General features: G+C 43.4%; 1 protein-coding gene across 9 annotated transcripts in view; it reads left to right on the forward strand.

The window, feature by feature from the left end:
- Nucleotides 1-22,963, forward strand: part of KIAA1549L (KIAA1549 like) — a 526,680-nt gene that overhangs the window by 486,334 nt on the left and 17,383 nt on the right. For 5 of the 9 annotated variants that reach the window (XM_069223533.1, XM_069223535.1, XM_069223532.1 and 2 more), the window contains one exon: nucleotides 16,784-16,935. In XM_069223533.1, the coding sequence (XP_069079634.1) occupies nucleotides 16,784-16,935 (152 nt within the window). The remainder of the gene's footprint in view (nucleotides 1-16,783; nucleotides 16,936-22,963) is intronic. The other 4 variants (XM_069223534.1, XM_069223536.1, XM_069223528.1 and 1 more) reach the window with 1 other exon arrangement.

Here is a 22,963-nt window from a genome sequence, read left to right on the forward strand (position 1 = left end):
CGCTGATCCACCAATGTAGGAAGTTGGCTCAGTATGTGCTATTTCAAAGTAAGGAATAGCATGCACAGAGTCCAAGGGTTCCCCTTAGAGGTAAAATAGTGGTAAAAAGAGATAATACTAATGCTCTATTTTGTGGTAGTGTGGTCGAGCAGTAGGCTTATCCAAGGAGTAGTGTTAAGCATTTGTTGTACATACACATAGACAATAAATGAGGTACACACACTCAGAGACAAATCCAGCCAATAGGTTTTGTTATAGAAAAATATCTTTTCTTAGTTTATTTTAAGAACCACAGGTTCAAATTTAACATGTAATATCTTGTTTGAAAGGTATTGCAGGTAAGTACATTAGGAACTTTGAATCATTTCAATTGCATGTATACTTTTCAAGTTATTCACAAATAGCTACTTTAAAAGTGGACACAGTGCAATTTTCACAGTTCCTGGGGGAGGTAAGTTTTTGTTAGTTTTACCAGGTAAGTAAGACACTTACAGGGTTCAGTTCTTGGTCCAAGGTAGCCCACCGTTGGGGGTTCAGAGCAACCCCAAAGTTACCACACCAGCAGCTCAGGGCCGGTCAGGTGCAGAGTTCAAAGTGGTGCCCAAAACGCATAGGCTGCGATGGAGAGAAGGGGGTGCCCCGGTTCCAGTCTGCCAGCAGGTAAGTACCCGCGTCTTCGGAGGGCAGACCAGGGGGGTTTTGTAGGGCACCGGGGGGACACAAGCCCACACAGAAATTTCACCCTCAGCGGCGCGGGGGCGGCCGGGTGCAGTGTTAGAACAAGCGTCGGGTTCGCAATGGAAGTCAATGAGAGATCAAGGGATCTCTTCAGCGCTGCAGGCAGGCAAGGGGGGGGCTTCCTCGGGGAAACCTCCACTTGGGCAAGGGAGAGGGACTCCTGGGGGTCACTTCTGCAGTGAAAGTCCGGTCCTTCAGGTCCTGGGGGCTGCGGGTGCAGGGTCTTTTCCAGGCGTCGGGACATAGGTTTCAGAGAGTCGCGGTCAGGGGTAGCCTCGGGATTCCCTCTGCAGGCGGCGCTGTGGGGGCTCAGGGGGGACAGGTTTTGGTACTCACAGTCGTAGAGTAGTCCGGGGGTCCTCCCTGAGGTGTTGGTTCTCCACCAGCCGAGTCGGGGTCGCCGGGTGCAGTGTTGCAAGTCTCACGCTTCTTGCGGGGAGATTGCAGGGTTCTTTAAAGCTGCTCCTTTGGATAAAGTTGCAGTCTTTTTGGAGCAGGTCCGCTGTCCTCGGGAGTTTCTTGTCGTCGAAGCAGGGCAGTCCTCAGAGGATTCAGAGGTCGCTGGTCCCTTTGGAAGGCGTCGCTGGAGCAGAGTTCCTTGGAAGGCAGGAGACAGGCCGGTGAGTTTCTGGAGCCAAGGCAGTTGTTGTCTTCTGGTCTTCCTCTGCAGGGGTTTCAGCTAGGCAGTCCTTCTTCTTGTTGTTGCAGGAATCTAATTTTCTAGGGTTCAGGGTAGCCCTTAAATACTAAATTTAAGGGCGTGTTTAGGTCTGGGGGGTTAGTAGCCAATGGCTACTAGCCCTGAGGGTGGGTACACCCTCTTTGTGCCTCCTCCCAAGGGGAGGGGGTCACAATCCTAACCCTATTGGGGGAATCCTCCATCTGCAAGATGGAGGATTTCTAAAAGTTAGAGTCACCTCAGCTCAGGACACCTTAGGGGCTGTCCTGACTGGCCAGTGACTCCTCCTTGTTGCTTTCTTTGTTCCCTCCAGCCTTGCCGCCAAAAGTGGGGGCCGTGGCCGGAGGGGGCGGGCAACTCCACTAAGCTGGAGTGCCCTGCTGGGCTGTGACAAAGGGGTGAGCCTTTGAGGCTCACCGCCAGGTGTTACAGCTCCTGCCTGGGGGAGGTGTTAGCATCTCCACCCAGTGCAGGCTTTGTTACTGGCCTCAGAGTGACTAAGGCACTCTCCCCATGGGGCCAGCAACATGTCTCTAGTGTGGCAGGCTGCTGGAACTAGTCAGCCTACACAGACAGTCGGTTAAGTTTCAGGGGGCACCTCTAAGGTGCCCTCTGGGGTGTATTTTGCAATAAAATGTACACTGGCATCAGTGTGCATTTATTGTGCTGAGAAGTTTGATACCAAACTTCCCAGTTTTCAGTGTAGCCATTATGGTGCTGTGGAGTTCGTGTTTGACAGACTCCCAGACCATATACTCTTATGGCTACCCTGCACTTACAATGTCTAAGGTTTTGTTTAGACACTGTAGGGGTACCATGCTCATGCACTGGTACCCTCACCTATGGTATAGTGCACCCTGCCTTAGGGCTGTAAGGCCTGCTAGAGGGGTGTCTTACCTATACTGCATAGGCAGTGAGAGGCTGGCATGGCACCCTGAGGGGAGTGCCATGTCGACTTACTCGTTTTGTCCTCACTAGCATACACAAGCTGGCAAGCAGTGTGTCTGGGCTGAGTGAGAGGTCTCCAGGGTGGCATAAGACATGCTGCAGCCCTTAGAGACCTTCCTTGGCATCAGGGCCCTTGGTACAAGAAGTACCAGTTACAAGGGACTTATCTGGATGCCAGGGTCTGCCAATTGTGGATACAAAAGTACAGGTTAGGGAAAGAACACTGGTGCTGGGGCCTGGTTAGCAGGCCTCAGCACACTTTCAATTGTAAACATAGCATCAGCAAAGGCAAAAAGTCAGGGGGCAACCATTCCAAGGAGGCATTTCCTTACAGGTCCTTCATGGAAGAGGTGATCTAGAGTATGTAAACCCACTTCACTCCAGTGAGGCAACTCGTGTGTGGTGATAAAACCATCATCCTAAGGAAATCCTAGTTGCTGAATAGCTGGGATATAAGTGTAAACTTTGGTGGAGGCAATTTTCGCATACCTTTACTAGGCATGGCATGTCGCTGACCATTTTAGTCCTTGGTAGGACAAACCACAGATGATAGGCAGTAGATGACAGAGGTCCTTGTATAGAACAGGTATTGTTGAGCAGTTTGCCTGCTAACTAGTAAGATACCCATTGAATCCTGGCCATTAAGAAATACTGCTCAAAACAGGAGCTCCAAGGCCTTCACTTTCGGCGGACATTGTAGCTTGGTTAGTGCAACCCGACACTGGCCATTGCCACGTATTAGATCATCTAGCTTGCCATCCAAGTCCCCAGAAAACTTTCTGGGTGGGAGTAGATATGTACATTGGAGAAGTAATACAATAGATGGTGGTGCATAATCATTTTAGATAAGGCGATCCGTCCTGTAACCACCAGCTGGTGGAAACCAATGTTAGACTGCAACATCATCATTTCCCTGACAAGGTTGCCCTCATCTATGTCTTGCTCTGAGTGGTAAATACTGACCTTGAGGTGCTAGAAGGATGCTTCCTCCCAGGGAACTGGACCACCTCTTAAGGTTATGCTGATGGCATGGGTTCCAGGCCTAAGAGGCAAAAATGCATGATTTTGACCAGTTGACCTGCCAACCTGTCTTCTTATCACATCTAGGCAGAGTAGAGCCTATGTTGTTGTGGCCAGAAACAGCGTCTTTTAGGTAAGCCACATGTCATCTGTGTAGAACGAGACAGCATGTGACCCATCCTACAGTGGAATTCCCCAACACATCCCATCTTTAATGCATCAAAGCAGTTAATGGCTCCAGAGCAAGTGTAAAAATTAGAGGAGAGCAGGCATCCTTGTCTTGCCCCGTTGCAAATTTTAAACAAACCTAACATAAGTTGGCTTACTTTAACTCAGGACTTGGGGCAGCATATGACAGCCGGATAAGTCTGAGCAGTCTCCTGCCAAAACCCACTTTACTAAACATTCCAAAAAGTTCTTCCAGCTTTACCTGTTGAACGTCTTCTTCAGGTTCAGCACATGACAGACTGAGTGTGGCTATACACTGGAGGGGCAACTGGTAAAGCCTACAAATGTTAAATGAGGTATTTATCACTGGTACAAAGCTTTTTTGGTCCTGGTGGACCAGTCGAGGAGCACTTGCAAATGCCTGTTCTGAAAACTCTACTCAAGATTTTGTAATCTGTATTAAGTATTGCCAGGGGCATGTAGGTAGATAGGATTGTTGGATTTGGCATAGGGAGAGAGACCTGTAAAGCCTCCCTGTGGAAGGATGGCAGGACAGTGTTCTCAGCGGATGCATCATAAAGGTCCACAAAGTATATTACCAGTTGGTCTGTGAGTATCTGATAACATTCTAGCAAGATACTAACTGAACCAGGAGTCTTACTGGCTGCTAGACTCTGAATCACCCCACTGGTTTCATGCATAATTGTGGGGGCAACTTGTCTTCCCACAGTTCCCTGGTAATTTGGGACAGTGAGATTTCTGAGAGAAAGGGCTCAACCTCATTATCAGCAACTTGATACCTTACCTCGTAGAGTGAGGATAATAAAGGTAGAAGGTATCTAGTACTTGTTGTTGTGAGTTACATATGGGACCCTGTTGTGGTTTGATCAAAATTATTGGCATCTCCATGTTCTCCTGAATGGTTAACCATGCTAGCATTTTGCCTGATCTATCTCCCGCTGCATGTGTCACAATCAGCGCCACATGCTTCATCACTGAGAGCCACCCCTTCGATGGGATCTTTTACATGTTCTCTTTCAAGTTGGAACAACCCTTCTTCAACCTCATGTAGTTCAGCCTCTATTGGTTTGCATGCACCAGTCATGTTCTGTTTGCAGTTCCCACTGGTTAACACATTAATTGCTTTCCATTCCACAAGAGAGGAGACTGTACCATAATTCTGCTCAAAATAATCAGGGATATGTTCAATAAGCGTTGCCTGGAAAACTGCATCCTCTAACGAATTGGGTTGAAGATGCCAAGTCAGAATTGGTGATTTAGGCTTACCTCTTTTGTACTCACCTATTAGAGGATTATGGTCTGATACGAGTCTGCTTAGTTATTCAGTACATGTAACTAACAGGGAAAGTGAATCCGAGGACATCATCCTGTCTAATCGAAAATAGAGGTTGTGAGGGGCCGAATAAAGAGAGTACATTTTTGTATCAGGGTGTTGATGCCTCCAGATATCAAGCAGTGATCAATAAACCATCCACTTGGCTAGAGTGCAGGCATTGTGTCTAGTAGGGACCTGTGGAAGGGAGGATTTGACGTATCCCGGTTTATTTCTGAAACACTTGTAAAATCTCTACCCAGGACCCAAGGTCTACCATCACACTGCACTAAATGCTCAGAAAGGCCCATTATGAAACCCACTTGGTCAGTATTGGGGGCATAGATATTCCCCAGTAGAACCTTTCCACCACCTAGCTGACCCTTCAGCAGAGCATATCTCTGATCTCTATGTATTCTTGTAGCACCTGGTTGGAAAGGAACTCCTGCTCACACCCATATCAGTGCTCCACTGACATATATAGAATAATTTGTGGAGGAGATTTGACCACGCTTTCCCTTTAGAGCTTTCGATGGAACCAAATGAGTCTCCTGAAGGAAGGTGATGTGCACCCTGTCTTTTGATTTAAGAACGTGTTGTATATCTGTGGCATGCAGTGTATGTTCCATGCACGCATCAAGTGAGAAAGGTGTTGTTGTTATTGTGGGTCATAGCAAGTGGATGCTGGTGAGTCTGTCATGTCCATGGGGTGTTATACCACCCTTCAAAGCAGTATCCCACTCTGCAACCATATACTGTCAATTCATAAACTGTAAGTGTAGTGTTGCTCCCATTCTTTCAGGTAGGTATCTATGAATAAACTCATCATCATTCAATACTGAGGACATGAAGCAACTGGGTTCCTGCCCAAACCATGCCTGGTTTGCAGACAGGCTCATAGGTGTGCCATGGCTTAACCCAGGTTGGGCCATACAAGGGCCCTATGTCCAAGCTCCAAATCCCAGATCATTAGAATAAAGCCAAGTGACCATTCTTGTTTTACTCAGTATCAGTCCTGTCCCTCTGAGCTAGCTTGGAGGCCCACTGTGGAGGAGCAGGGCAGCCTCATTGCTTCTATTCCCTCTATAGTGCAACTGTTTGTGTAAGGCACAGTGCCATCATTTACCGCACGGTAAAATGTCTGTTTAGGATTACTGGCTGCGAAAATATTAGTGGTGAGATTGGAGGATAACCAGGCCTAAACAGTAACCATTAACATGTGACAGGCAGTGAACTAAATATCAAAGGGGAACTGAGAGTTAATCAAAGGAGCTCATCAGCAGTTTGTGGAGTCACAAGTCGAAACACCTTGGATCCCTGTAGAAATCCTAAGGAGAGGGGACATCGTAATCATTTGTGGAATCTATTTGCTCCGCATCCGATGCATGCTCGGTTTCTCTAAAGGTCATTGCAGCAGCCAAACCCACTTGGTGCTTATCTTGAGCCTGTGTTTGGGATGATGTCAACATATGGCTTGTACGAACCTCAGATTTGCTCGGGGAGCGAGGGCAGCGAGGGCACCTCATCAGTCTTTCTAATTGCATTAGCTGTTCTGGCCAGTCACAAGCTTGGGCAGGGTATGTGAAAAGAAGATTTCTAGTCACATGTAATGTTGGAATATATGGGGAATAGCAAGGAGTAATGAAGCCTCATCTTCTGGAACCAGCGGTTGATTCTTTTGAAAGAGGTTTGCTGATACTGCACTGCCAGGGTGTAGTCTGGAAATACAGATAATTTCTGATTCTCCAATTCAAGGGGCTGCCTATCCGACCACATATAGGATAGTGTTGCAGCTCTCAAATTGGAGATGATCCTGGTGGCAGCCTTCTGGATGGGACATTATGCACTCTTTCAAGTGTGAAAAAAGTGGACAGGATTTGTTCAAGCACAAAACTCTTAAGCCAGTGTTCAAGAAAATCCATCATATTTTGACCATCTGCCCCTTTCCAGCAGCCCCACACCCTTATGTTGCTCATCTTCAGCTCTTTCTTCTAGGAATCCAATACTACCACTGAGGTCAATTACTTGCTGATGTAATTGTATGATTTGCGGTTGAAGATCCTGAAGAGGTTTGCACAGAGTGTGACATTCTGCTGGCAAGTATTCTGTGATCCTCACACAAGAATCCAATGTCAATGCAATCGCTTAGACTTTAAAGGCACTCTATATGTTTCTGTTGCCTGGAGGATCGCATCTAGCTTTTCGAAGGATCTGTTCCATAGCAGGGTGAGCAGGGGATTATGACACTTCTTCCCCTCCCTAGCCACTGGAGATTGAGGTGAGGGTTTTGTGCTCTTAGGCCTTCCATGCTGATGGAGGACAGCTGTTAATTCAGATTATGCCAGTAAATAGGGCCCCACCTCCTGTATCTTGAGTGTGAGGCTAAAGTGAGAGGTACAGTTGGTTCCTGCAGAACATAGATCCAGAGAAACATCTTATGGCCTTGTTTGTTCTAGGATACCCTGAGTATGAGGGGGTCTAGTATTGATAGCAGGACGAACAGCATGGCTGAAAAGTCGAGGGTTACAGGGGATGGCTTTCCGTGTTGTCCCATGAGGTCAGAGTTCACTGTGAGAAAATTGAATCGCTGATAAGCTGAGTAGCAGTGTGACACGGCTGATGGGTGGTGCTCCCTGCAAATGCCACAGTAACTGTCCTACCTCCAGCAGAACTGGCAGGGCCAAATCAACTTCAGGCCAATAGTGGAGCCCCCTACAGGTGAGACTATGTAGTCCAAAGTTGGGAGAAGCCGGGAACTGCAAACATGGGTGCCTGTTTCCATTCCGTGGTAAGGCATCATTCAGGAACCCCCTCTGGGCCTGTGCAGTGTGGTGTCCAGAGGGTGCGTCACAAAGTCCTCTCCACAAGCGCCCTCTACTCTTGTGGGGCTGCCGTAGTTGAGGGCCCCAGGGCTCAGCATGCTCTGAATCTTCAGCAGCAGCCCAAAGGGAGGGTAGAGCACAGCAGCAACAGAATGAGCACCCTGAAGAGAAGCAGACCAAGGCTGCAGATCAGGTGTGGGCCAAGTGCCCTCACAGCAGATGACTGGGAAATCCCAGGGCAGGCCAACATTCTCTGACTAGCTTAAAGCCACAATCCGTACTATGTTCTGCTGGCTACTGGCAGCACAGGAACAGCACGCAGCTCCACCACCAAGCAGTCCCACGCACCCATGTTAGTAACCAGTTGGTTCCTGCCAGGCCAACCACCATGCAGCATTGGCCCCACGTCGGAAAAACAGGGCTGTCAGCGCCCAAAAGGCTTGACTGCATCCATCCTTATCACGCAGTCAGAGGGTTCTGGATGACGGTGGATGGCAAGTCATTGCTGGATGATTGCAGGATTCAGGGCCTCCGGGATGGAAGCCATCTCAATGTATGCCCACCATCTTGAATGTTCCAGTAACATTCCTCAATCCCTTATCATACCTCTATGATAAGGGATTGTGCGTTGAGGGATTGTACCTGTAGTGTTATACTTGCAGGCCTAAACGAAAGAGTGCTAAACCATCTAAGAGCCATCTTATACGTCACTGTTCACCTTGGGAAAGGAGGCAAGAAATCAGACCATGTTATTTCCATCACATAGAGCTCTGAAGGCTCCCTCAAATTGCCTGCATCAATTTTAAAATGGCCTGCATTACGTACAAAACCATACAGCTAATGTCATACTTAATAACATTGGATGTAATAGAAGCACCAGAAGCAAATTACAGATCATATTTGAAATCCCCAAAGTAAAAAATACCAAAATACTAAACCAAGGATTCTCAAATCAGTCTCATGTTCTACCTGAGGATATCAGACTGAACAACAGCCTACCACATTTCAGGAAAATCTGAAGTTACATCTATTCAGAACCTTTCTGAAAGACTGAAGTCTCCAGTGGGACTCTCAATATCACTCTGTACCCCTCTCTGACTGTTATTGTATGTAATGGTACTCTATTTCTCCATATCTTTATTGTATTATTTAGTTACTTATGAAGTGCTCCATTGCCCATGTGGCTAGGTCACTGCTATATGAATATATGTTATAAATACATAAATAACATTAACCTAAAAGGGGCTTATGGCAAAATAAACTTTCTGTATTTGAATTGGAAATATGATGTTAGGAGTTGCTGTACTATCCTGTCCTTTCAAGAAGTTCCTTTTTATTGTCGGCTCCTCCTCTACAAGGCACAGCAAGGGGCGCCTAACAGTCGTCCCAGAATGCCAGAGCCTATCCTAGATAGCAAGGTGAACACTGAGTATTTCAAAGATTCCAGTTCTAATTGATTTAAATGCAGATCTTATGTGAATGTCCTAAAGATCAAACTCAACACAGAATTTATGGCTGCCTGTCTATGAACATTGGGTCTGCATTTTCATGCTGCAGCAGACACTGTAAGAAAAGTAGTATTAGAAAAGAAAATCTACAATTAATGCATTATAATATTTCACTGTGGAGAATGAGATGACATAGGCAGTTGACAAGACCATGTCCACTCACCTGAATTCCAGGTTCCCCTGGAGCGAAGAGAATAAAACCCTCACCCCTAAACACTATTCTCTTGTATCTGACATGCACAGGGAATGAGCAAATTGCCTCTGGGGGAAAGGGATAGGGAACAGAGATTTGGGAAGGGAAGAGAAACAAAACACTGGTTCACAAAGGAGTGCCACTGTTGTTCTAAGAAAGTTGCCTGAGGGCTTGGTGCAGGAATTCTAAGACCAATAACAAATAAAAAACAAAAGAACTACAAATATCACAGTGCTTCAGCAAAATAACAATAAATATTATAATTCGATTGGGTAATCACTGGGTCTTTCAGCAAAGTCACAATAATTTTTAGCGCTCCATTGCTCAACTATTAAGCACACTTTTGTAACTCACAACAAAATTGTTATAAAATCAAGCTTATGAATTTGTCTTTTATTATTTGTTTTCACACAATAGACTCACTCCAAAGCAATCAGAATAAACGTTTAAGTTTGCATAGATATCGAGCAATGCTTTCAGGAGTTCACAACACTTAACTTCAATGCTGCTTTTAAAAATACTTCTCACTCTGTCTTTGGAAAATTGTCTTGTATCACGCGTTTCTCAGCATCGACGAATGTCTTTCATAATGCACCAAAAGGTCACTAACCTCAGGAAGGCTGAAAACAGAGAGACAGGAGGGGAATTACTCATGAACTGACTTCTCCTGGAAAGTTTTCATTATTTGAGGAAGATGGAATACTGCTCGTAAATTCTCCAGCCGCTGCAAAAGTAATCCGCTCCAGAGAGGGAAGCTCCGATGAAGCCTCACACTGAAAAGATGACTCCTGAAAAAATTACAGAACTCCAGCTGAACCGGGAACACCTGCGGACGAAGGAAGACTCAAAGCCAAGCACAGGAAACACCTTTGCAGCTCTATTTATAGACTGGTGTGTTGGTGATGAGTCATCAATCATGAGGGGTGTGGATGCTGTGCTGGTGATGAGTTTATAGACACATGCTGGTGATGAGTCATGAAACACTTCTGATGATTTATATGAAGGAATTCGATGTCTCCATAAACCGCCTGGCACACAGTTCACAAATGGGACAACACTTGCTTTTGTCAATATAAACAAACATGCAATGAAATAATCAGTCTTCAGACGGAAGATCATTTTCCTCACAAGTTAGAGGGAAGTGCTGTGCTGTAAACACATTCATGACATGTTTCATCTTTTTTCATACATGCTGATTTATTTTGTGAGGTAGCAGCAAGAAGCATGTGTGTGTGAGTGCGAGTCCTAACAGTAGTGCAGGGTTCCCTCTGGCCAGCACAGTCAGAATGTTCACCATCTGCTTTGCAGACAGTGAGCATTCCGAGGGTGCTGGTTGGCCCCATTTGTGCTAAGATATAGCACTTGGCTCCTTTAAGGGAGCTGAGTGCTATCTCGTAGCACTGTTCCTGCCGGTCTGACTGGCGGGAACGCTCTATTTCAGTGTTTCCGCCAGTCAGTCCCGCAGAAACCTTGTAATAGGGCAGGGACATCACTGCCATGGTGGCGACATCCTCCCCACGAGTTTGACGGTCCTGTGGTGGGACCACCAAACTCCTAATGAGGCCCAAAGTGTTGAAATAAAGAAATATTGAAATTGAGTAGAACAAAACAGCCATTTGTGGCAATGTTTTCATATATCACTTTTTGTCACAATAGCCGATCTACAAAAGCAATGTACCATTATATTCACTAGACCCATTTGGTAGTGGTGATATATAGGGTTTGTAGTTTCTCCTAGAACCCAAGGTACCCAGAGCCAACAACTGAGATGCACCGTACATTGTTTTTTCATTGTGTACTGAGTATAGACCAATTCATATGGTAAAAAATAGGTATCAGGGTAATCTATATATTTCTGAAATAGGCACAAGATATGGAATTTAGGAGCAGTGGTTATTTGTGCATCTTTTGATTTGTGGATACCAATAGTAGAGTATGATTTAGAGGGTATTTTATAACAAAAAGCTTGCTTTCGTACACACTGTCTTTCATTTGGAAGACACAAAAGCAGCAAAATTCAGTTGGTAATAACAAATATCCTACTATTCAGTGCTCCCATATGACGTCTGATAAAACTGGTACCTCGCTTGTGTGCAACAGGAACTGGCCCAGAATGCGACATGTATATATAACATTTGTCCACTGAAAACAGGACCTGTTTTTTTGCAAAGTACGTAGCTGTGGATTTTGGGCCCTAGCTCAGCCGGCACATAGGGAAACCTAGCAAACCTGTACATTTGTACAAACTAGACACTTAGGAGAATCCAGGATGGGGTGACTTGCATGGCTCTCATCAGGTTGTTATTGCCAGAATCCCTTGCAAACCTCGAACTTTGACTAAAAAATAACATTTTCCTGTGATGGAAAGTTCTAGAATCTGCAGGGAGCCACAAACTTCCTTCCACCCAGCATTTCTGTAGGTCTTTTGGTAAAAATGGTACCTCACTTGTGTGGGTAGGCCTGGTGCCTGCAACAGGAAACTGCCCAAAACTAAAAATGGATACATCACACTTTTCCACTGAAAACTGACCTGTTTTCCACAAAGTATGTAGCTGTAGATTATGTGCCTGGCTCAGCTAGCGCCTAGGGAAACCTAGCAACCTGTACATTTTTAGAAACTAGACACTTAGGGGAATCCAGGATGGGGTGACAAGCATGGCTCTCATGAGGTTGTTTTATCCAAAATCGCTTGCAAAACTCAAACTTTGATTGAAAAACATATTTTTCTTACATTTTTGTGATGGAATGTTCTGTAATCTGCAGGGAGCCACAAACTTCCTTCCACTCAGCATTCCCCTAAGTCTTCTGATAAAAATAGCACTTCACTTGTATGGGTATCCTAGTGCCCGCAACAGGAAATAGAACAAAATGCAACATGGATACATTGCATTGTTCCACTCAAAACTGACCACTTTTTTGCAACGAGGGTAGCTGTGGATTTTGGGCCCTCGCTCAGCTGGCACCTAGAGAAACCAAGATCAATGGTAGCCCTTGCATAGGGACACCTATTGACCTTGGTTTGATCAGTTCCTGTCACTGGCATTAAGCCCAGCCACGAAAGTGGCACAGCGTTTCTTTCGGCAAAAGTGGGACAATGCTGAGTGGTAGGAATTTTGTGGATTCCTGCTGATTCACGAAGTGTCCATCACAGAAATCTAAGGAAAATGTGCGATTTCAGGCATAGTTTGAGGTTTGCATGGCATTGTTGGTAGGAACACCTCATGGGATTCACACAAGGCACACCACCCTGGAATCCACCAGTTGTCTACTTTTCAAAAAGGCCTCTGATTCATAGGTTTTGATGAGTGGCGGCCGAGCATGGTCCCAAATCCTGTAGCTACTCTTATTGCTGATCTCTCCACATAGCACTTTAGGACTTTTTGTGTCAAGGTCTTTTGGCCTACCCACACAAGTAAGGTACCTTTTTTATCTGGGCACTGGGGGCAATGCTGTGTGGTAGGCAATCTGTGACTCCCCACAGATTCCAGAAGTTTTCCTCACAGTAATGTGAGGACAATGTGTGTTTTTAGTCAAAATGTGAGGTTTGCAGGGCATTGTGGGTAGGAAAATGGTATGGTATGCATGCAAAGCACGACACCCTGGACACCCCCAGATGTATAGTTTTCAGAACTGTCTGGGTCCGGTAGATTTTTTCAGGTGACAGCCTAACCAAACCCAAAAGTGCTGCAGTTCACCATTGCAAGTGGGATGATAGTGGGAGTTAGCCAAACTCTTCTGACCCATATGGTATGGTTTAGTCTGCAGGGATATTCATAAAACAAGGGGCAATCCAGTAACCTGGGACCCAAGTAATACAGTGATAAAGGAAATAATGGTCCCTGAAGAGGGAAATTTGAACCTCAACTTCCTCGATAACTAATGAATTATCATCGGTGGGCTGGTTTTACTAGAAAAAGTAAATTTTTATTCAATTGTTCAACATTTAGAATCATAAAAAGAAGAACTCATTAAGTTCAATAACTTTGCACATTTGAAATTGAAGTGGTGTTTCCAAACGACTCAGTGGCACAGTGAAGGTGAGGTAAGTGATTAAAAAGTGCGCTAGTGTTATACAGTATATACATAGTGACTGTAGAGGATACACAGATTTTTGATGTACACTCTGACATAGAGTTACAGGTTTTTAAATCACATCAACAGAGTACACTATTCTTGTGTAAACGTTTTGACCCTCTGAAGTTATTTGCACAGTGTCATCATCAGGACGAAGAGTGGGAAGTTAGTTTGTGATAACTCCTTGATGCCGGCACCAACAGTTTGAGCGCGCCTTTTCTTTGGACCTGGTGGAGTTAGATATATATATACATATGTATTTTAAATTCCTTGCTGTCTAGCAAGCTTTTTGCCCCCCGTGGCCAGATTGGGGTAAGTACCCCATCTGGCTCCCAGGGGGGGCAGAAAGACTTTGCCCATTCACTTGGGGTGGGGCATAACCATTCCTATGCTTAGCAGCCCCCACCTTGTATTTCTTTTTTTAAACATTCCCTGGGTTCTAGTGGGCTTTCTGCCCCCAGGAGACAGCTTTGGGATAATTACCCCAATCTTTCCCCTGGGGGGTGGAAAGGCTGTTGCCCCATTTATTTGGAATGAGGGCATGGCCATGCCCTTCGTGGGCAGCCCTCACTTCTATTGATATATATATATATTTATTAAAACATTGACGTTTACTGGGCTTTTTGCCCTGGGGGGAGGGAGATGAGGGGTAATCACCCCATCTGCCTCCTGGGAACAGAAAGCCTTTCCTCATTGACTTGGGGTGGGGGCATAGCCATAGCCATGCTGGGCAGTCCCCACCACTATATTAAAAAAAAAAACTGGCTTCTAGTGGGCTTCCTGTCCTCCGGACAGGGACAGATCTGGGTGGTTACCCCAATTTGCCCCCAAAGACTGTTTCTCCTTTTATTTGTGGTGGGGACATGGTCATGCCCACACTTGGTAGCCCTCACCCCTAAAAACCTATAAAAGTAATACTCCATGGTGTTTAGTGGGCTTTCTGCCCCACTGCCCTCGGGGGACAGATTCGGGGTTATTGCCCCCATTTGCCCCTGGGGAGTCAGAAAGACATATAAAATCAAGGGGGAACACATGCCCTCGCCCAAGATGCCACTGCCCCCATCCCTCTTTTGCAGTTGCCACTGGGCAGAGGTACAAGTGGAAAGGGGATGTTCTCCCCTTTCTAATGAGGGCTGAGATATCCCCATGAGCACTGATTCAGCTTGTTTTACTTTCAGTTTTCCGGCAATGACATCAACGAGCCCTGTGTCATTACAGCAGCTTAATGTTAAAAGAACATAAAGGACACCCTCTGGTGCAGTGCCCTATAGGGGCCTTTATTTACCTCCCTGGTGTCGGGGAGGTAGTGGGGAGGTAGTGTAGGTGTCAGCCATTAGATGCCACTCACACTTAAAAGGTTAAAGTTCAGTAAAGTGACAACAGATACCACATTGTGTCACGTAAACAAACAGTTTCAAATACAGAATGCTAATGCCTACATCTGGCCTTTAGGTGTTGTCTCATCTACCAATAAACTGAGAAAAAATATTTTTTAATATTGGACAAGCTGAAGAAATATGAAATGTGATGATTTTTATGACAAAGGGCCAGATTTAGAGTTTGACAGACAGAGTACTCTTTCAGAAATGCAATGGTGTACCCTGTCCACTAAACCGACGATCCATCTGCCTCATTTAAAATCAGACAGACCATCAGTGATGCGCCCATTGCCTTCATTGGTGGAATGCTCCATCCGACATCGTGATGGAGTAGGAGACATTGAAGGAAGAGCATTACACCATCTGCCTTATTTAGAGTGGACTGTGCGATGTCCTTTTTTCCGTGCAGGACTGAAAAAATAGTAATACCCCCACACACAGGGAAATATGATTTGCAAAGTTGTTTCTGTAAAGGTTTGTGGAGGACCATCAAAACTGACGGTGGCCATCAATTAGGCATTTTGGGCCATATTTATACTTATTGACGCAAAACTGCGCTAACGCAGTTTTGCGTCAAAAACATTAGCGCCGGCTAACGCCATTCTGAAGCGCCATGCGGGCGCCGTATTTAATCAATGACGTTAGCCAGCGTTAGCCTGGTGTGCGTGGAAAAAAACGACGTACACCAGGCAGCGCCGGCGTAGGGGGATATGGGGCTTGGGCGTCAAAAAATGGGGCAAGTCAGGTTGAGGCAAATTTTTCGCCTCAACCCGATTTGCGCCATTTTTTCCGACTCCCAACCCCCATAGAAATGACTCCTGTCTTAGCAAAGACAGGAGTCATGCCCCCTTGCCCAATGGCCATGCCCAGGGGACTTCTGTCCCCTGGGCATGGTCATTGGGCATAGTGGCATGTAGGGGGGCACAAATCAGGCCCCCCTATGCCACAAAAAAAAAAAAAAAATGACTTACCTGAACTTACCTTAATGTCCCTGGGATGGGTCCCTCCAGCCTTGGGTGTCCTCCTGGGGTGGGCAAGGGTGACAGGGGGTGTCCCTGGGGGCATGGGAGGGCACCTCTGGGCTCCTTCAGAGCCCACAGGTCCCTTAACGCCTGCCTTTTCCAGGCGCAAAAAAACGGCGCAAAAGCGGCCGTACGTCATTTTTTTTTACCCGCCCACTCCCGGGCGTGAATTTTGCCCGGGAATGTAAATACGGCGCACATGCCTCGGAGTCAATTTTTTAGACGTGAACGCCTACCTTGCATATCATTAACGCAAAGTAGGTGTCCACGCTAAAAAATGACGCAAACTCCATGGACTTTGGCGCTAGACGCGTCTAACGCCAAAGTCTAAATATGGAGTTTGTTTTGGGTCGGAATTGCGTCAAAAAAAACGACGCAATTCCGGCGCAAACGGAGTATAAATATGCCCCTTAATACCTTGACAGAACAGCAGTTAACATCAAAGTAAGGCAATCACTCCTATGTTGGCAGTTAGCTTTAAATATGGCAAATAGTAGTCCTTCAGATTGGTGGACATCATGTCTTCACAAACCTGATGGACTGTACTCGAATTACTAAATTCTAAAAATCCTTACGATTTTAAGGAGTGTATGTATCTAAGTGTGCATTTAAATATGGTAAACATTAATGATTATTCATTATTTATTGAGAGACTTTGCTACTACCTGTTTGTTGAGCATTTATTTATTCATTAGTTTATATAAAATGCATTTGAGAATGTACCCTCTCTTGCACACATAAAACTGTTGATTCAAACACTATCCCTTTTTAAGAGAATAGGACAAAGAGCAGTTTATACACGCGCATATTTTTTATGTGAGTGTACTATACTTCAGTTTCAGGTTGCTGTTTTAACCAGATAGAATTCCACTGAGTGTTCTTGTTCTCATGTTGCACAGCAGGTGATACAGTGCCAGCAGTGTTCGCCATTCCCGCAAACCGAAGTGGATTTACAGGCTACTTCGTCCCAAGACCCCCTTCATCCTACAGAAATCAAGCCTGGGTGTCATACACTGGAGAGAGTGAATTGCCAGGACAATGGGCTGATTCAGTAAGTATTTCAAAATAAATGAAAAAGTACCAATTATTTCCAACAGGAAAGTTTTCTGTTACTCATTTCACATTTATCAAGGAATTGGCAAGTTACCAACCATATAAAAATGTTTACACCTGTGTATTTTAATTAAATGTATGCTCTTGGCTCTAAAATGCAGCATATCATTTATGCCAGCTTTGTTAAGGTAAGTTCAGCTCATATACTGAACGTAATACTTATGATAGAAGTGCCACTGATGTCCATAGGTCTACTGAGCCATTTGAAGGTTGTTTTGAAGTTGGATGCAGCAATGTGACTTTTCATAGTCATTGAGGCAATACAAGTAAAGTCTCTTCACTCTAATGCTATCATCTGGTCAGATCTGCGTAAAATGTAGACGTGTTTGACTCAATGCAAGTCATTCACTGATACAGCCTTCTGTTTTACGGGTCCTATTCGCAAAGGTACATTTAAATGGTTAGATATACTCATGTGAAACTGTACTCCTGCAGTTAGGTGTAAAGCTATACTTTTGTGCTAAGCTATACTTTTGTGCTATTAGCCATTTCTAAGCGTAGTTTCATATCTAAATACAGACTTACAAGCTTCCACTCCTTGAAACCAGGGGGTTAAGACATCAAAGAGTAATTTTACAAGTGTAAAATTACTACAAATAACTTTTCACATTTATGTGGAGATCTCCTTTTGGGAAAGCATAGGGAAATTATTAAATTGTATTATTTTAAAAACATTATTACAAATAATTTAAAATATAAATGCAAAATAATTTAAAAAAATGATTATTAAATTAGAGCCTAGACAATGCTACAGCCCACAAACTCATTAAATTAATTTTTCATTAAACTTCATTAAAAAAATAAAAATTTAAATGTATTAATTTATTTTATAAATAATATTTCTTGAGGATACATTTTAAAAAGACCCACCCACATTACTTCTTGTTTGTTTTTATTTAGTCTGCATTGCATTTTGTTAAAAGTTATACATTGCATTAATTTAAAAGATTTTTGATTGTTTTGCAAAAGTTTGAATTTATTTAATTTTGCACATTAGGTATTACACTTTAAAATAATAAAATAATTTTAAATACGTATATATAAATATGTAGCAATGAATAAAATGTATACATTTTAAAAGATTGTTTAATTTAATTTATTATACATTATTATCTATAGGATATTATTTTAAGTCCCTGTATCCATTATTTTCCATGAAAATGTATTGAAAGATTTTTGAGTGGCCCACGTGCAGTGCTTAACTTACTTCAAGGCCAGGGTGGATTACATTTAGTAATGCTGTATCGCCTTACGGCTTTGGAAAAGTTAGAAGTGTAGTTTGTTAATTGCAATGTGCAGACTCTTTTGTGGGTGGGTGTTTGAAGCAGCCTGCCCCCCTACACTTCTCCTTACTGTCCCTAAAGCCCTCCCATTTTGTAGCCCACACATTCCCACCATTCGCCTTGTCCTTTCCACACGTACAACTGAGTAGTAAACTTACATGTTTGGGATCTCTCCATAGAAAAGATGGGAGAGGTGAAGGTGGAGATTTATGCTGTCAGGTTTGTAGATTGTAGTTTGTATTAAGTGAGTATTAGTGATTTAGTATTACTGTACATACTACAAAATGCAGTTTGTGAATAGGCCCCCAGGTGTGTGCAGACAACAGCCAATTCATCCAGCTTTGATTCCTAGAAACTCTAGTAAACCCAAACCCCTGGAAGACCACATATTGCCTTGATCAAATTCATTACTGGACGAAAAACGTTTTCTCTGCCTAGACTACAAACCAAGGGTCTATACAAAGGTAGCTCTCTGTGTTTATCTTTTTTCTGATCACGGTCACTAGTATGGCTTGTAATAGCTGCTGAAAAACTTAGTATCCTGGTAATGATTTTCTTTCAATTTCTGGCTCCGAAAGCAACACATTAATCATAGCACCATGATATTAATTGAAAATGTTTTGCAATGTGTTCAAGCTTTTCGACTGCAAGCACAAATTGGTGAGGCATGGCTAGCAGCAGAATGATAGATATCACAGTTTCCCATTGCCTATGAGAATTGGAATAGGCTACTTCAGGAGAGATTTAATATTTACACCCTAAGAGTTTCTGTCAGTACCCTTAGGTGATTTACCATCAAGAATGAACCCCTGAATAAAAGCACTCGAAACCTCCTCTTCCTAGCTTCATTAGATGGAGGAACAGATATAACTTACTAAAAGTAAAGACAAAATTGTGAAAACCACATTCCGAGCTGGTGAGTGTTCAGCGACAGGGGAGACATATTTATAATTAGTGGGGTTGCTAGAACATTTTCTTGTAGAAGAAGAACATGTGCCCATGAGACTCCTGGCTCAGGGACAAACTATTGTGCTGAAAGAGAGTAATTGTAAACAACCGTGTTGCGAGATGGTGTTGGTGGAGCCTGGGTACCCGTGCGGAAGAAGGCAATCGTTCCAAATAAAAATAAAATGCAAATTAGAAAATGGGATGGACAGAAAAAAATGGCAAAGAATTTAAACTATATTGGAAAATTACAAAAGATTAGCAACCAAAGCGGTAAACTGTCTGATAAGCCATCTTTCAATCACTCCCCATTGTCTAATATACTGCCAGCAGCCATTGTTAGGTTAGTCTCTGCTTGAAGACGTGCTTACTTTCTAATCCACTTTCTTAAGGACAGTCAATGAAGTTGACTAAAGCAGATAGATATATGAAAATATCGATCTGTCCAAGTCAAGTGAACTCAGTGCTGCTGGTAAATATATGCAGTAAATCATTCCCAAGCAGTACTTCCCATTCCATGTGGTTATTCTTTTAATTGCTGTGTACTAAGATGAATTTAGTGCATGGAAATGGTAACATTGCATGCGATTATACTGTGTCATAAAATCGTCACAGTACCATGCAACTTGTAATTCGGGCCTAAGTATTTTGCAGAAAGAAACATGCAGCACTTGAGACATGCATGGACTATAACCCACTAAACAAACACACCACCGAGCTGTCAAAGTCTGATCTGAGTACGTTTTGAGGTGACGATTATGAATACTGAAATGCACAAGACAGCAAATCAAACTCAGAACAATATCTGTTTGACCTGATAGCCTTAAGGTGGTCACCCCTAACTTTTTGCCTGTCTCCCTCCACTTTTTAGATACAGTTTTTGCTGGTTTTAAGCCTGTGCACTTTACCACTGCTAACCAGTGCTAAAGTGCATTTGCGATCTCCCTTTAAACATGGTAACATTGGATCATACTCAATTGGACTACTTAATTTATTTATAAGCCCCTAGTAGAATGCACTATATGTGTCTGGTGCCTGTAGATTAAATGATACTAGTGGGCCTGCAGCACTGATTGTGCCACGCACTTAAGTAGCCCCTTAACCTTGTCTCAGGCCTGCCATTGCAAGGCCTGTGTGTGGAGTTTCACTGCCAATTCGACTTGGCATTTAAAAGTACTGTACTTGCCAAGCCTAAAATTCCCCTTTTTCTAAATATAAGACACCCCTAAGGCATGGCCTAGGTAACCCATAGGGCAGGGTGCTGTGTAGGCAAAAGGCAGGTCATGCACTTGCTAACGCGTCCCTTTCTGATTATTTTATTCACTCTGGGACTCGTCTTAGGCGAATTAATCTTTTGACCCTGATTGAAGACACCTTAGGACGAGATAACTAATTAACATGTCAATAAATATGTCAATAACGTCATCAGTAAGACTCAGGAACCACCATGACCTTGCAGTCATGAAGAACCAAACCAGTTTAGTAAGATTTTGTGATGTTTATTCCCTATTCATTACAATTCTACTAGCAAGTTTATTAGTCTCAAAACCATGAAGCACATTAGCATAGTCATAATACGGCAACTCGAATAAGATTTAATCAAAGCAAAGATTACCAACATTAGAACATAGCACGACCTCAACATAGGTTATCCTTAGCAGAGTATCATTAGAGCATTATTCAACAAAGCATTGAACCAGTCATTTGTCTATTTGCATCCGTTTTAGTGAACCTCTTAACTAACCTCGAATTAGCATTAGCATTTGGGCTTCATGCAAAACAATTTGATAACATGAATTTGGAAAAACATCTAACTATGGTCCCTGTCAAAAGAAGCACTTGGTACCTAGAAAGGAAAGGCAATCAGTCAATTACAATTTCATCATCATATAGTTACCCTCTGTAATGGGTCAGCATACAGATTCAGTCTTCGTCCTCAGGACATCAGTTGATTCGCCATCAGATAGGGAATTCAGCAAGACGGGTAAAAAGGGACACTTCCCTCATAAGGAGGAAAAGTATATAACGGGCAAGGTAAGGCAAGGATGGTTTGAAGAACCAAACAACAAAGTCTCTATGCAGAGTGACAAAGTGCCTGGGCCATAGCAATTCGCAATGGCATCTCTCCTAATTGTTCCTCGTGTCAAAGGTTTTTATCCCTTTTCTGTTGTACAGTCCCCTAATTCTTGATTGGTCAGGGTTGGCACCCCCCTATCTCCATCCAATAGGTTTTCAATGATTTCATCAAAATTGTCACCCCATAACAGTTCTCACGTAGTTTATTGGTTCTTATGATTGACGTCTCCAGCGGGCAGAATGTCTGGTATGATTTCATACTCTTGTGGTCCTCTCGCATCTTCAGTCAGTAGGTCCATTGTCTGTACCGGTTCAGGCGACCTTGTACCTGTTACTAGTCTACAGTATTGCATTTAGCAAAAATGTTTCTTCTAGAAAGTTGAATTTCATGAGAATGGATCTACTATGGTTACATTCATCCTCTAGCTTTGGAAAAATATGAGTACATGTCCTTCAGCAAGTCAGCACACTGCACGTTAGAAAAACACATTTAATATGAAAACCGGGCAGCTAGGCCTCGACTCATGCTAACTAAAGCCTAATGATTTATTAGCAAAATCTTAACATATAACTCTTAATGCTAGTATAAAATCATACATTAAACATCTCATTTTCATTATTATTAGTCAGTTTCATTAGCCATTGTATGCATTGGTGGCCACTCCCCGTGGGCACATTTCAAGCGCGTGTTTAGCAAAAGTACATTAATACATTTTCTATGAGGCATTATTATGCATTAGTTCATAAACATTTCATGTTAATTATGAGTATAAATGCTACGCTCTCTCAGTCCCTCCCCTGATGACACTTGTCATCACACAAAACCTTTCCTTTCACAACCTTTCACTTTCTTTTGCCACGCATTTCAATTTCTTCCCCCTGTGTGATCTTTCCCAAATTTCTTTGAACATTTTCTCCTTTTTCTTTTCTTCTTTTCTTTTATTGTGTTTTGCCAAATTTCTTTTAATTCTTTTACTAATTTTGCGTGATAGCCATAATCCAAATAAACAAGTTAGAACAATCAATATACCCCCTAATATTTTTGCAAGTACCCCATTCCAAATACTACTAAACCAATTCCGTACTTTAGTAATTCCTTTTCCAACCTTTTCCCAAACTCCAGGTTCCTTCAGCTCCTTCAAATCTGTACTGTCTCTTGTTAGGTTAGTAAGCATACCTCTAATCTTATTACTATTACCAGGAATGAATGCACAACAATGGCGCTCATTAAGCATTTTACAGACTCCGCCACTCTTCGCTAAAAGAATGTCTAAAGCAAGACGGTTTTGAAGAGTCATAGCCCTCTCCGCAGCAAGTTCAGTATCCATCAGGAGTATAGCCCCTGTGAAGTTTGGCAGCATGTTATCCACAATAGTAGACAACTTTTGAATCTTTATGGAGTTTAAGATAACCCCCACTGAAGGAATTATGGCTCCAAATATATCACCTACGACAGCAGCCGCTGTCTCTCTCTTTTGTCTAATATGATGTAATTCAGACATTTTAGGAAGTTGCTTTAAGTCATCAATTTGGTAGATCTTTGGGAAAACTATTCCCAAATAACATGTCCAATACCATCCCTTTGGAAGACGGTAATAAGCATTAAGTCCACATATATAATAGATCCCAGGGATCGTTGGATCCTGTCCATTTAACATGAAC

The sequence above is a fragment of the Pleurodeles waltl genome, chromosome 3_1, assembly GCF_031143425.1.
Source record: "Pleurodeles waltl isolate 20211129_DDA chromosome 3_1, aPleWal1.hap1.20221129, whole genome shotgun sequence".
Classification (NCBI taxonomy): domain Eukaryota; kingdom Metazoa; phylum Chordata; class Amphibia; order Caudata; family Salamandridae; genus Pleurodeles; species Pleurodeles waltl.